This window comes from Triticum urartu, chromosome 2, assembly GCF_003073215.2.
Source record: "Triticum urartu cultivar G1812 chromosome 2, Tu2.1, whole genome shotgun sequence".
In the NCBI taxonomy this organism is placed as follows: Eukaryota; Viridiplantae; Streptophyta; class Magnoliopsida; order Poales; family Poaceae; genus Triticum; species Triticum urartu.
The window spans coordinates 56887498-56902455 of NC_053023.1; the positions used below are offsets into that span (position 1 = coordinate 56887498).

At 41.0% G+C, this 14958-nt stretch overlaps 1 protein-coding gene across 15 annotated transcripts; it reads left to right on the forward strand.

Moving 5' to 3' along the window:
- The first annotated feature begins 4891 nt into the window (after positions 1-4891).
- LOC125535708 (translation initiation factor IF-2-like) lies at positions 4892-13099 on the forward strand. 15 transcript variants are annotated; one of them, XR_007294785.1, is made up of 10 exons: positions 4895-5340; positions 5427-5729; positions 5901-6103; positions 6243-6285; positions 6678-6792; positions 6868-7055; positions 11207-11450; positions 11577-11688; positions 11866-11975; positions 12776-12942. XR_007294785.1 is itself a non-coding variant. In XM_048698773.1 (5 exons), the coding sequence occupies exons 1-5, from the start codon at positions 5181-5183 to the stop codon at positions 11241-11243; spliced, it is 618 nt and encodes a 205-aa protein (XP_048554730.1). In that variant the 5' UTR covers positions 4893-5180; the 3' UTR covers positions 11244-11451. The 15 variants fall into 15 exon arrangements, 1 of the variants encoding a protein (XP_048554730.1); XR_007294786.1 differs by having other exon boundaries at positions 5901-5975; XR_007294783.1 differs by having other exon boundaries at positions 4894-5340; positions 5901-6285; positions 6868-7099.
- The last annotated feature ends 1859 nt before the right edge of the window (positions 13100-14958 follow it).

The following is a 14958-nucleotide window of genomic DNA, read 5'->3' on the forward strand; positions in this document are numbered from 1 at the left end:
GTTGATGATCACAGAGAGAAGAACATATTGCCAGACTTTGAAGAAGAACTTCCAGAAGATGCTTTGGAGGACAGCCACTTAAATATGTCGAAAGAAGAGAAAGAGAAGCTAAAGCACAAATTCAGTACTTTCAGCCCAACAACTGATCTGAATGCACCTGTGTTTAAGATTGGGTTGGTGTTTGCAGATATGAAAGAATTGAGGCATGCTCTCACTGCATACAGTGTAAGGAATAGGGTGAAAGTGAACAAGCTCCGAAATACTTCAGTATCACTAGAGGCTGTATGCAAGCCTGGTTGCACTTGGTACTTAAAGGCAGGTAAAGATAATAGGTCAAGTAGCATACAGATCAAGAAGTATGTTGACAATCACACTTGCACAAAAGAATGGGACCTGAGAGTTCTGACTGCTCCTTTTCTTACTAACAAGTTCAGAGAAGAATTCAGAGACAATGAAAAAATGCCTCTGAAGAAATTTTCAGATAAGGTGGAGACAGAATATAATTTGGTTCCACACAGGAGTAAGTTGGGAAGAGCTAGGAGAGCAGCAGTGAATCAAATAAGGGGAGTAGATGATGACCAATATAATACTTTGTGGGACTATGGTCAGGAGCTTAGAAGGAGCAATCCAAGAAGCCAGTTCTTCTTGTGCACTAAGGAAGTATTTGATGAGAAGACAAAGAAGGTACAAGACCACTTTTCCACATTGTACTGGTCATATGATGCATGCAAGAGGAGATTCCTTAAGGGATGTAGACCAATCATTTTCCTGGATGGTTGTCACATTAAAACGAGATACAAGGGAACATTACTAACAGCCGTTGGAATCGATCCCAATAATTGTATCTTTCCAGTAGCATTTGGGTTATGTGAAGTGGAGTCAATCCATAGCTGGGAGTGGTTCTTAGCATCCTTAAAGGATGACCTGAACATAATGAACACCTCACCATACACCATTATGAGTGACAAGCAGAAGGTTAGTACTAGATCATTCAATTTCTTCATCGCAACAACATAAGTGTGTGCTGTTTTGCAGAGATTAATGTGTTCTGTTTTGCAGGGATTAATAAATGCAGTGAAAAAGGTTTTCCCTCATTCAGAACATAGAAACTGTGTTAGGCACATTTATCAAAATTTCCATAAAGTACACAAGGGAGAGCAGCTCAAGAATGATCTATGGTCTATAGCAAGGTCCACTAATGAAGCTGCATACACCAGGAACATGGATCTAATGAAAGAACACAGCTTGGGTGCCTGCACCTGGGTTGAGAAATTGGAGCCAAGAACATGGATCAAAGCATTCTTTGACCCGTTTTGCAAGTGTGACATATTACTAAACAATATGTCAGAAGTGTTCAATAGGTTACTCTCTTGTTTTTCCTCTCTTGTTATTTTCTTGTCAACAAAAAATCAAATGCCAACTGTGTGCTTACATATTTGGTACTATTTTGCAGTTACATTTTGGATGCGAGGGAAATGCCAATTAAGTCAATGTTGGACCAGATAATGTGGAAGCTAACAAACAGGATTGTTGGTAAGCAGAGAGAGGCAGAGAAATGGACAGGCAGATTATGTCCCAAGATACAGAAGAAATTGGACAAGTATGTGGAGTGGGCAAAGAACTGCAGGGTGCAAGAGTATGGGCAAGGTGTTTTTAAGGTTTTCTCTTTGAACAACACATACATTGTTGACATGAACATGTTTTCTTGTGAATGCAAAAGGTGGGTACTATCTGGCATACCTTGCCATCATGCAATTGCATGTTTTAGGCATGAGAGAATTGAGCCAGAGAGCATGGTCCATTCATGCTACACTGTTGAGGAATATAAGAAGTGTTATGGATTTAATATGATGCCAATGAGGGACCCACGACAATGGGAAAAAATGCATGGCATTGCTGTTCACCCACCCCTGTACACAAGAAGGGCCACCACAATCATGTTAATCAAACAACAACTGAGGAAACAACAATTGAAGAAGAATATGATGACCCAAGCATAATTGTTGTACCATCCTTTGCTTATATATTTTCCCCTCTAATCTTCAAACTATACTTAAACATTGATACATTGGCTTCACCTGTTGCAGAACATCATGCCACACAGAGTCTACCCTCAGCTCGATCCAACACAAACCCCTGACTCAATGGTTTACAAGATGCAAGAAATGGCAATATATTCAGTGACAAAATTATGCAGATGTAATTACCATTTAAGTGCTTACATACCCATCTTTTTATATTGTACTTGTGTGAGCAGGAGAAGTTTACATATCCAGCACCTAGGGAATATGCCCCCCTACCTGAGTCTAGCTTCATTGCCAATGCCAGAGACTCAATTCCTATGGTTAGAGTTACAACAGCCATGTCAAGAGGCAGGGTGAGAAAGACTGCTAATGAGAAAGTTGCAAGGCCAAGGAAAAAGCAGGCAAGGGAAGGCAATATTGCAATGGGAAGCAATGTTGCAACAACTGGAAGCAATGCTCCAACAAGTGGGGCCAATGCAAGAGGAGGTGGCAATGCAAGAGGAGGGGTCAATGCAAGAGGAGGTGGCAATGCAAGAGGAGGGGCCAATGCAAGAGGAGGTGGCAATGCAAGAGGAGGGGTCAATGCAAGAGGAGGTGGCAATGCAAGAGGAGGGGCCAATGCAAGAGGAGGTGGCAATGCAAGAGGAGGGGTCAATGCAAGAGGAGGTGGCAATGCAAGAGGAGGGGCCAATGCAAGAGGAGGTGGCAATGCAAGAGGAGGGGTCAATGCAAGAGGAGGTGGCAATGCAAGAGGAGGGGCCAATGCAAGAGGAGGTGGCAATGCAAGAGGAGGGGTCAATGCAAGAGGAGGTGGCAATGCAAGAGGAGGGGCCAATGCAAGAGGAGGGGCCAATGCAAGAGGAGGTGGCAATGCAAGAGGAGGGGCCAATGCAAGAGGAGGTGGCAATCCAAGAGGAGCAAGAGCCGCTGCTCCAGGTTTCTTCAACTTGCTATTTGGACCCGATGGATCCACAATACATGAACCGCCACTTGTCATGCAGGGTGAGGAGAAGGTCATTTTTAGCCAAAATGCACCAGGAGCTAGCCAGGATCCTTATCTCTATGATGAAGGTTGGCTTGATGATCTGCATGACTTTTTGTCTTTGTAGTTTACATTACATGCATCTTTAGGTGAAAGTCTGATGGAGTTCATGAATGAACTTGTTGGTTTGGTGATGGAGTTCATGAATGAACTTGTGGTCTCTAGTTCAGTACTTATTTAGAAGACGATGTGATAACAGTTATGTCACCTTTGGTTTGGTTCGTACGACTAAGAAACTACTTATGTTAGTGCCAAATATGTCATTTCAATTATGGTCTGTTCCTGTTCACTTAAGGTCAATTTGTCCGTGCTAGATCTTTGTTGCAAGTCTGCTATATTACAAATCTTGGCCAAAAGCTTAATAAAACAGCAGAAATGTTGTCCAACTTGGTCAAAAGAGTTGCTGCGATTTTTTGCCAAAACGGATTTATAAAACAACAGATATCCTGTCTAATTTGGTCAAAATAGTTGCTGAGATTTTTATCAAAAATGATTTATAAAACAGCAGAAATTTGATCAAAATAATCAATTGACTGAACGGGCTAAGGGGTTTTCTGCAAAGAAGACGCGCGCGCGCCGCGCCGGACGGAATCAGAGGCTGCCAGCCAGCTAGGTATGCCACGCCAGCACGTCGTATGAAGGCAGACGGGATTTGTGACTGTATGTGTACGTAAACGCAAGTTATGCGACCACAACGATGTATTTTGCAAGTTCTAGCACTAAAATGCACATCCGACGCAAGTTTTATGACTGCTAGTGATATTACCTCTATGATAATCCTTAAGAACAAGTTTGGACCACCTTCACACAAAGGAAATGGATATCATGCATGTGGCAACTTGTCTGGTGTTAATAGAAGCAATTGAATACATTTTCAAGTAAAAAAAGCCGGAGAAGAGACTAAATATGTGATTTCACAATTCACCATCAATATTGCCTAGTAGCCAGCGGTATGCTTTTGTGAAAAATCAAAGGAGTATTTCTCTTGTTATGTGAAAAAATATTGGAGAATACATGTGCTTTAACAAAACTGTATTATATTTAATGAAAAGGGGTTTTTCCGTTCTAGTATTTTATAGAAAAGAGAGACAAACCAAATATAGGATGACCATTCACGGGGTTGAGGCTAAAACAAAGTAGCCAAGCCAAAAAAAGTTTTAGAAGGACAACCAACAACACTAGCAAAAGGAAGTTCATCAATCGGGAGCTATCTATTACAAAATCACTAGCATCAATTGGAACGACCTCTCAGATAGAAGCTCTATTGAACAATTCTTAGGCCTACCTTATTCTTCATCTTCACACAATCTCTACTTCTAATGGAGCAGTTGGTAGTCTCCGCCGGTCAATTTTCGTCCCACCTCCGCTGATTTTTTTCGTCCTAAAAAAATCTACGAAATTTCGTAGGTTAACCAGGGACAACTCCCACCTTCCAGGTTTTTTTTTCGTCCCACCTTCTATGGTTTTTTTGTACCTCGTCCCACCTCACACTAAGCCGCCACGAACCGCAAAAACCGCCTACCTTAGCCAAATCAACAAATCTCTCTCATTAATGCAATTTTCTTTAGGAAACAAATAATAAATTCTTTCCTACCTTAGCCAAATCAACGAATCTCTCCCATTAATGCAATTTACTTTAGCAAACAAATAATAGATTCTTTCCTACCTTAACCAAATCAATAGATCTCTCATTAATGCAATTTGCTTTAGGAAACAAATAATAGATTTTCAGAAAATAAATAATCTCTAATCTCTATCTCTAATCTCTAATCTATGAAAAACCTATGAAAAATAACCAGCGAAAAAAAACCCGCACGTACGAGCGACGTCACATGCCCTCGACCGCATGCCCTACTACGCCCGACTCACTGCCCTCGTTCGCGGCCGCCCTCCATCCCTTCGCCGCCGCCGCTCCATCCCTTCGCTGCCGCAACGTGCCGGATCTTGCCTCAGCCGCCGCCTCTCCGCCGTGAAAGAGAGGGCTCCCGATCTCCGCCGGAGTCGACCAACAGCGCGACGCGCCACCAGATCGGCGACGCGCCGGGATCGCCTCTCCGCCTCGGCGCTTGCGCTTCCAAATCGAAGCCCACGACGGCGGCGTTCCCAGATCGGTGATGCAGCACCGTACGTCACGGCTGACAGCCGTGTCCTCGTCAAGGAAGCGTCGCTTCGAGGTGGCGGCAACCAAGGCCTCCCGGATCCCCGCCTCCTTCCTCACATCTCCGGCGGCGACAGCGACAAATTCCGACACCATGAGGCCACCGGCACGAGGAGGTAATCACCCGTCTCCTTACGCGCTGCCTTATTCTTCTTCCTCACATCCCCGATCTCACCCGCGGGCGCTGTTACGCTTCACGCAGGATGCGGCGGGAGGGGTTTCGGCGGCAGGAGCGACGGCGGCGACCGCGGGGCAGGGGCTTCGGCGGGAGAAGCGATGGCGGTGGCCGCAACGGCAGGGGTGGCCGGGGAGGCAGGACGCCCAGGGGCCGTGGTCGTGGCGGCGGGGGAAGGGAGGGCCCGGCATGAAGGGCGGGAGCAAGGTGATCGTGGTGCCGCACAAGCACGACGGCGTCTTCATCACCAAGGCCAAGGAGGACCCGCTCTGCACCAAGAACATGGTCGCCGGGTAGTCCGTCTACGGCGAGAAGAGCGTCTCCGTCCAGGTCTGTGCTCACTGCCCCGCTCTTAATTATGGCACCATATCATGCTCCTCCGTCTGCCACGTGGGGAATAGCAGTCTCTTTATCTGTGTTTCAGAGTCAAGGGATTTGTTTCACACCATATCTCTGTCATGCAATGGCTTCTTATCAATAGAGGACAAATTTATTTTACAGGTTTGAAGCTTATCTTGCTGGGGGATGTGGGAGATTTTGAGGGATTCTCCTCCGTCATGCTCTGTGATGTGCCGTGTTAGTTACCCATTTACACCGTCTTTTTTTCCCGAGATTGATGCGGTGTTTGTTCTCCATATCGTGCATGAGGAGGGAGAAGCACAGGGAGAAAGGGGACCATGGGTGATGGTATTGTGCACTGATATGTGAGAGGATGGATATCTGATAATCACTTCATTTTTCCTGTTTAACAAAATCAGCCAACCATATTTAACAAAATCGCAATACTAATTGTTGCATGATTTGGATTAATTATCAGTTGACTGACATTTTGCATGCCTACAGATTGTTCCTTTTTGAGTTGCACCTTCATTGTAGATGATACGAGGTACGTGTTTTATCTTTCTCTCTCGGTTTTCAACAATGGGCAGGTTTGAAAATAATGTTCTGTCAGTCAAATTTGTTGGCATGAGCATGAGGCACATCCGTAGCAATGATTTGGATCTGTCATTGGTTGTCAACTGAAATAGTCACTAGGCTCCCTTGTGTAGTTTCAAGTAGTCAGAGGGCCCTTTGTGTACTCAATAATGTTTATGTTGCAATAATTGGTCAAAAATGGACCTGGATGTTACACACAAGTAGGAATATATATTTACCAAATATGACCTCAGCTTGTAAACAGTTGAAAAGGGAGCAATGACAGCGTCTAATATTTGGTTTCCTCCCTTGAGCTTGATATACATTGTTAGTATATATACTCATGTGTGTTTTCTCCTGCAGATTGGTAGACTAATATATGTCCAACCAGTGAAAGAAAATAACATAAATGAATTCTGAGCTTTCTTGCAATATTCATCCGCTTGCCGTTGTTTCGTATATATACATATAAAATCAGGTCTGCACCCAATACTTGCTTGGAGCATTTGTTTTCGTTTTAGGACATTCATCCAGACATGCATGTTGTTTCTAGGTGTTACAAAAGAAGGCTGATGAAGATTATATTATCTAATCAACAACTGATCTGGTACAATAAAGAAGCAGCACATGAGCTAGAAAAAATCAGTCTGGAGATGAATAAATCCGGCATCTTGATGTTTCATATCTATTGGTTCCAGTGGCGAATCTTGGAAGAAAATTGAGGGCGGGCTCAAAGTAACGGTGTGAAAAAAAACACTGACTCTCAATTCTTTTTTTCAAAGAAGGTCAAAATTTGCAATACTACTGAAAACATGTACTATGCACTAGAATTGTTTCAGATTTTTTTCAAAATATAAAATTTTGAACCGAAAATTGGTTATGTTTAGCAAAATAGCCAATATCTCAAAATCTTGCAACCCAAATTACCTCAGAATTTCCCAGATACTACTGGGCACACATAGTATTTACTGTAATTTTTTGGAATTATTTGAAACTTATCAAATGTTAGACTTTAGCAAAATTGCCATGGTTCGAACTATAATAATATAGTAACTAGATCATCGTAGGCACGCGTTGCCGCGCCCGTCCATTTTGGCAGTATAATATTAGTGATGATGAATTCATATACAACAATAATTTTTTGATCATGCGATATACATATCACATTAAATTCAATGGTAGTATTTCAATCATGTGATATAATTATCATACCCATGAATCATGTCTTTTGTCCTGTGTTTTAGCACCTCATATTCATCCGATTGTTTTGTACTTTTGTGTCTATTTATTTTTTTCGCGAGCATGTTTGCTAGTGATGAAAAAAAATATGTTGATTAATATTTTCTGTACAAATATGTTAGATAGTAAGACGGTTGGTAGGTTTTGATCTTTTTTATAAGAAGTTTCTAAACCATGGGAGGGACAGAAAGCGAGAGATAAGGCATAATATATGGAAACTAAAATACTTTATGGGTAAATACAACATCGGTGCAGTATATCATGATGCCGCAGGTTGCCACACACATCTATTTTGACAATAAAATAATGAGTGGAACATAAGCAGTATTGTGAATAATTCTGAAGCAATAATATTGGAAAAACTTGACACTAAGATGTTCTCAACTTCACGGAGCACTTCAAATTACCAAGTGGGCAGAAGTTTCTAAATATATTGATGTCTCAATTTTAAGAAAGAAGACAACTACATCTCTTAGAAGTTTGATCTAAAATCTACGTGCTATATAAGAGCAACAACCAATGTACGCCATGATTAAAAGAAGTATAATCTCTTCAAGGATGTAGGATGACTCATTACTTAAACATACATCAGGTGAAACAATTTTATCAAATAGAATATACATACTGGCGAAACCTGTGCCTCATGAGTGTTCACAGGTGAATCTGATAAATGCATAATCAGACAGTTATTTTGGCGGACAAACGCATGAAGTATATGAACATATAGATCAGCTTGGATAAGATGCCTAAATGGATGGATGGTCTTTGAAAGGAACTTGCATTATCCAATAATAAATAATATTTGACAAGTACGGAGTTTCATACTTAGATTTCCCTAAAACTAATATACTATCCAAGAATGGCACAACTGAATACATAACACTTTTGTTTTGAACCGATAAATAGAATCGATATTTTTAGCTATTTTCGAGGAGACAATATGCTAAAACTTCTTCAAAAGCCGAACAAAACAGTAATTTTGATTGTCCAATTGAACGATAAAAATATACACAACAATACTAAGAGGGAGTTCCTAAAGCTGGTATATATGTATCTTATATAGCTGAACGCAACAATCAGTGTGCTACAACCTGCTGAGACACTGGAGCACTGAAAATTTCTATCATATAAGGCAAATTCTAGAATGTTCACTAATGGAAGGCTAGATAGCTTTAACTGGGACAAGTAAAATTTGTCTCCAAGTGGTAATGATGAAACCAACGCATGTGTTTGAGAATATCAGACCAAACATTCAAATTTTATTTGCTTTCAAAACTAAGCATGTACCTTGTCAAGGCATATTTCATGAAAGTTGAGCCTTTTTCTCAGCATCTCATTGGTATTTCAGCAGCAAAAAAATGAACAGATAAAATTGCAAAGATGGAACATGAAAAGAAAATCTTATTGGCACACAGAGAAAGTTTTACCACAACAAGAACAAAGTATATATGGAAATTTACACGATTACAATAAATAATGATATAAGAGGGGTAGCAGAATTACAATAAATAATGATATAAATTTGCAAAGCATGCATTTTATCTGATAAAATTAAGCATAACCATCAAGGAGTGTGTTAGGCTATTAGCATAACAATATGCAGTTCTTGATCCCTGTTTTTGTTGCATTGCCTGTAAATAGGATCAGAAAAATACATCATTGTAGTGGCCACAAAAAATTTGCAGTGTCATCTCAAGGAAAAAGAATCAACATTAAGGATACATGCATATATGAAGGGGCATAAGATATAACATCAGTTGGTGCACATTAAAAATTATTGGACCCAAAAAAAATGTCGTCTAGCATCAGATCTCAGATGTAAAAAAAGAAACACCATGCTATTTAGTACTTTACCACCTATCTCGCATGAAAGGATCTTGTCAGATGTAAAGCATCCATTCTTGAACAACATTGTACAGTATATGCAGTTTAGAATTCATATGGAATTTTAAATTTGGTAAATTTGAATAAGCAGATGAAAAGCGAGTTATGCACTTGTAATACCAAGTCCAAATTTGAATGGCCCATCAAATATACAGTTTCAGATTGAACTATACTGTTTTGAGACACTTCCCTGAATATTACTTGTATAGTACATCGATCATTCATTTTCACTTTATTTCAGTAGAAATTTGGTGCTGCCATTCTACTGACTATAATTGTTGTGCGTCGTTTCTTTTCAATTGATTCTTCCTAGATGCCCTCTCCCTGCTTACTGTAATATCCATTGGCACAAGTAAATAAACGATACGCAAAAAATCAACAGTAACATCAGTGATTGCAAAACAAGTGAGAGAAGAGAGCATGGGAGAGGGAGGCCAAGATCGTTGAGAGAAAGTTACCTGAACTTGCGGTTTTTTTAACACACAGGGATAGGGTACAGTAGCGAATCGGGCCAAGGTGAAGGTGCAGGCGGCAGAGGTGTTGCACTACGTCGCTGCTTCCTAGGGACCCCCACTCCATGGTAGCACCATCACTTACACGTACAACACTAAAGGTGAATGGGGGAGTGCCGGCCACAATAGGGATGGAGGAACTCGGCCACAACGCCCATCCGCGTCACTGCAAAGGAGGAATGCCAGTCTGATAGATGAGGAGGGCGTGGTGCCAGGTTCCTCCGTCGTTGTCAACGTTCCAATCGCCTTTGACGTCGTGGCAGAGCCCCAGGTATGTCGCCGCCAGCATCGCTAGGTTCTGGAGGCAACAAGGAAGGGAAGGGCATGAGGCGAAGGACAATCTCGGGTAGATAGGGCTTGCCTGGTACAAGGTGCCAGTTGAAGAGAAAGCAGAGGAACGGAGATGTCGTGACGACTCGGGTACTCATCGCGGCGGCGACCGGATCTAGGGTAGACGCCGTCGAGAGGTACTCACGAGTCACGAGAGAAGGAGGAATCGTGCAGCGTCGCCTGCTTCGCCTTCTCTAAAAGGCCGAGGTTGGCCCACTTAAACAGAGAACGCCAATTTTGTTATGGGAGCGGCGGCCCATTCCCATTCGCGGAAACTATTGCGCTCATAGGTTGATCCAACAGCCAAAAACTGATACGACTGTAGATCCGACGACCAAAAACACTGATGGTCTTAGAGGGCTGGAAGAGTGCTCGGTTGTAATGTCTCTAAATGGTAGCAGCCTCGTGCGTGCTCTCTGGGACGATGGAAAGCAGCAACGGCCTCGTGCGAGCGAGCCAGCGAACAAGTGGTGTGGGGGCGTTTGGCTGGGCTGGGCCTTAAGTGTAGTAGAAAAAAAAGAATTGGCAGCGCTGGAGGGCAGGCTCGAGCCTGCTAAAGCCTGCCCTGTAGATTCGCCACTGTTGGTTCCTTGTTTGGCAGCCTATGTTGGTAGATGTGAGAGGTAAACTTGTCTTCAGACCTGCTTAATTGTCGATTCGAACTAATACTTGAACAGGTATCTTGTGCAATGCATGATTTCAACTACTCCCTCTGTTCACTTTTATAAGACCTTGAAGACATTTTAGACAATGTGCAAAACAGCCTATTTTGAGTTGTCTGAAACGACTTACAAAAGTGAACGGAGGGAGTACTAACAACCTTGACATTATATATCTTAAATAAAAGAAATAGTACTCTATTCTTTAGTTATTTATATGGACTTACTTCTATTGCGAATAACAGTCCCTTTTTAATCATTTTACCAGCTCCAAATATGGAAGCAGCCAGCGTGCGGAAGATTAAAGGATGCATTGCTACAGTGAAAGCATTCAGTGGGCGACCAACGACCAGAATGTCATTGCTTTTATCATGGCATCCAACACTTGCAGATGTGACACAAAAGGGGGTTCTGAAGCTGATGAACTTGGATGGCCTGGCAGTCTACCATACCAACGACCATCTCCAAGTACACAAACTTGAAAGCTTTCTAAGATTCGTACACACCTTCAGGTACAGATGCTTGGTTTTTTCTCTAGAATTTCTATACATTTTAAGCAGACGAGCCGCCCATATATTCATTAGAAAAAATGATGTAGGTGACCCTACTTAAAATGACATTTCAGATTTGTTTTCCAGGTAAAGATCAGAAAGCCGACAGTGTTTCTATTATGTTTCAGGAAAAATTTGGATCTTATTGGCCGGTTATTGCAACCATCTGTTTGAATGAGTATAAAAACAATGCTATGAGGTAATGCAAGCATGAGGGTGCCTCTTTTCACAATATGCGAACGTATGGGCTATTCAAGGCTTTATGTTGTTTTTCAATCTAAGGCACGTGAAACTTTACTGTCGTTATTTAACATACCAATATCATTGCTTCCTCCAATTTCAATTGATTTTCATTTCTTGATTCATGTGTGTATAGGACAAAGAGGAGATAAAAGGAGTATTGGAAAGCTTAAAACCAGCCCCCCGAAACCACTCTGCCTGGAGAAAGAAGACAATATCTGGCACGATCTGTTTCATCTACTACAGGTAATTTGGTCTTTTATTGTGCACACACTATATTTTCATGTAAAAATAATCTAGAGGCTTGTTCTCAAAGGCTTGTAAATATAATCTGTCATTACATTTTTTGGAACCATAAGCATGCAACATTATACTGCCAAAATAATAATTTTACTATACATTTGATTATTGCTTGCATCCATATATTTTTTCCACTTTCGCTTTTGTTTTGTGTCCAGTAAACAGCATCAATCATAGGGTAGGAAACGTTGTTGTCCGTCTGATTTTATTAGACTATTTAGAATTACATTTTTCAAGTTATTTGTGACTGTTTACGATGAGTAGATTTCCATGCCTTCCATGTAGTCAGTCTATGAGAGAAGACTGTATTTTCACTTCAGATAGTCACTGGTCATTTGATTCTGCCATGCCCCCCAATGCTGACCGACACAACTGCTTTCTCTGCCTATGCCGCATGGCCATGAGGCACCGTGTGATCGACGTCGAGGCCAAGGCTGTGTGTGCCTCGCGTGCTATCTTGATGAGATATACTCAACCAACTATAGTTGCACGTGAGAATTGATTTTAAATTTGAAAGTTATTAGTATCTTTTACTAGGGAGATGAATTTACTTCAGGTTACAAGATGTCATGATCTTTTTCTGTTTTCCCCGATTTCATTCCGAATAGCTTGCATCTGTGTTTTGGTGTTGTACAAGCTGCAGTGTGATACTTGCAACTGTCGCCATTATCACTTGAAATTTTCTACAAATTGCTCACCAAGGTTCCACAATTGTTCATCTCACTTTCAACTTCATAATTATGCAGCTCAGAGTGGATAAGAGATGATGCAACCAAAGGCACACTTCAATACTCTTTTACTTTAGTCTTCCCTTTTTCCTGTGTGTCCAAGAGATTGTTACCAGCATTTGTTTCCAAACATGTATTACCAAGTAAATACTAATTTTTATTTCAGTCCTTCCCTTGCCCCTCCACCGGATTTGATATATATTTTTTACATTTGTGACAAAGGGAGATGTTGACTTCCTTTGCCATGCTGCCGAGGAGATAAATGTTTGTTTTTTATCTGATTAACTTCAGATATTTAAACAATAATTCTTCCTTCCAAATAAAATTGATCATGACGTGATATATATCTATGAACTTGCATTTTCCCCCTTTATGTTAAAGTATCCATAGAAAAGGTCACAGTACATCACTTTCATTTATATCGGACGTGCGTAACGAATCAGCTGGTTACAATTCTGTAGATTTTCCTGCTACCATTTGGTTTGTACTTAGTACCGAGTATTATAGTCCCTTTAGGCCTTGGAGTTCCGTAGGATATGGGAGCAATAGGTTCAGTGAAAAAGTCTTAGAGCCTAGGATGGATTTTTTTTGTAGGCGTGTAGTGCACATTCTGATGTAGGAGCTATGACTTCCTTTGTTTTTGTGATGAAATATTGTGTCCAGTATTTACAGTTTTGAATCATGGCAATCAATCAGTTATGGATCAGATGTCTTAGTAAGCTGGTTCGCAATCCCTCCGTCCCAAATGACGTGTTGAATAAATGGATGTATCTAAATGTATTTTGAGTTTCATATACATCCATTCTTGTCCATTTCTGCGACAAGTAATTCGGGATGGAAGGAATATTTGATATGGTAGTGAGAGAGGCACTTTTGATCCGATCAATCAGTGATAGATCAAATAGCTTATTTCGCATTGTCATACACAATGCGGTATAATTAGAAAATTCCATGTTTATTTTATCCCTTCCTTAGTTATATTTATTTTAGAATTAATTTTGACATTGCTTGATAGGACAATGATTTCTTATCTTTTTGTTAGATGATGCATATATCTAATTGCAGTGCAGAGGCTCTGAAATTAGCACACATGCCATCTTTTCATGGGTCCATTATCTTGCCTTGTGGCAAAAAAAAATATTTCAAGTTTCTTGGGTGCGTCTGTTAGCTGCTAAGGTGGATTTAATCAGGCAGCTTATTGATCTCAAGAACTCTTCAATCTCATATGGCTGTCGCCCTTTCCAGCCGACATAGAAAGAAAAACTCAATGGTGATCCAAACATCTAGAGCCACTTCTAATCTATGGGAGCTCAATTCTATTTTTTTAACAAGAATGTGAGTTTGGATGCAGTCTTCAGATGAATCAAGCCTGAGATCCATAGGTGTCGTTGGCTAATTAGCTGTTGAGTTCCAAAGATGCATAGTATTTTGTACCTTTCATCTGGAAATACTTGTCACAGAAATGGACAAAAATGGATGTATCTAGAACTAAAATATGTCTAGATACATGCATTTCTCCTACAATAATTACGGATGGAGAGAGTATGTTTCATGAAAGAATATTAACGGAAACAACTAACTTATGATAATTATTGTATCATTTGGATCCTATAAATGGCATGTGTACCATCTTCCTCTTATTTCTATCAATAGGAAATCTACGCTTGATAATGCACTCCATATTGGCTTGACGAGTGAATGCTTCGTTGTTGTCTCGTGAGGACTATGTGATGCGTGATGAGGAAGAAGTGAAAGGAGCAATGGGATGGTGACAGGCACATCGCCCTTGGTTATAAGGCGGAGGTGCTTACTATAAAGGTTGAGAAAGAGTGAGGGAGGGAGGGAGAGAGAGAGGGAGGGAGAGAGAGAGAGGGAGAGAGAGGGAGGGGGGAGAGAGAGAGAGATCGAGGTAGAGAGGAAGGGGGAGAGAGATCTTGCATGTACACGTCGATAGGATAACTATTTTTTTAGCAATGGGAACAGCGGGAGAGGCCCGTACTGTTTATATATTAAACCCAAAATTGGCGGATATTTACAGATGAGTGGGATTACATAGCCATTGTGGCTAAAGGGTGAAAATAGAAATTACAAGGGTAGGTTTGTTACAAAATTGTCGATGAAGGTGCCCATCTCAGGGGCAACTCTGAATTTCAGAATCAGTAAGTCACTTTTGATAGGATAACTATGTTCTAAAATATCAA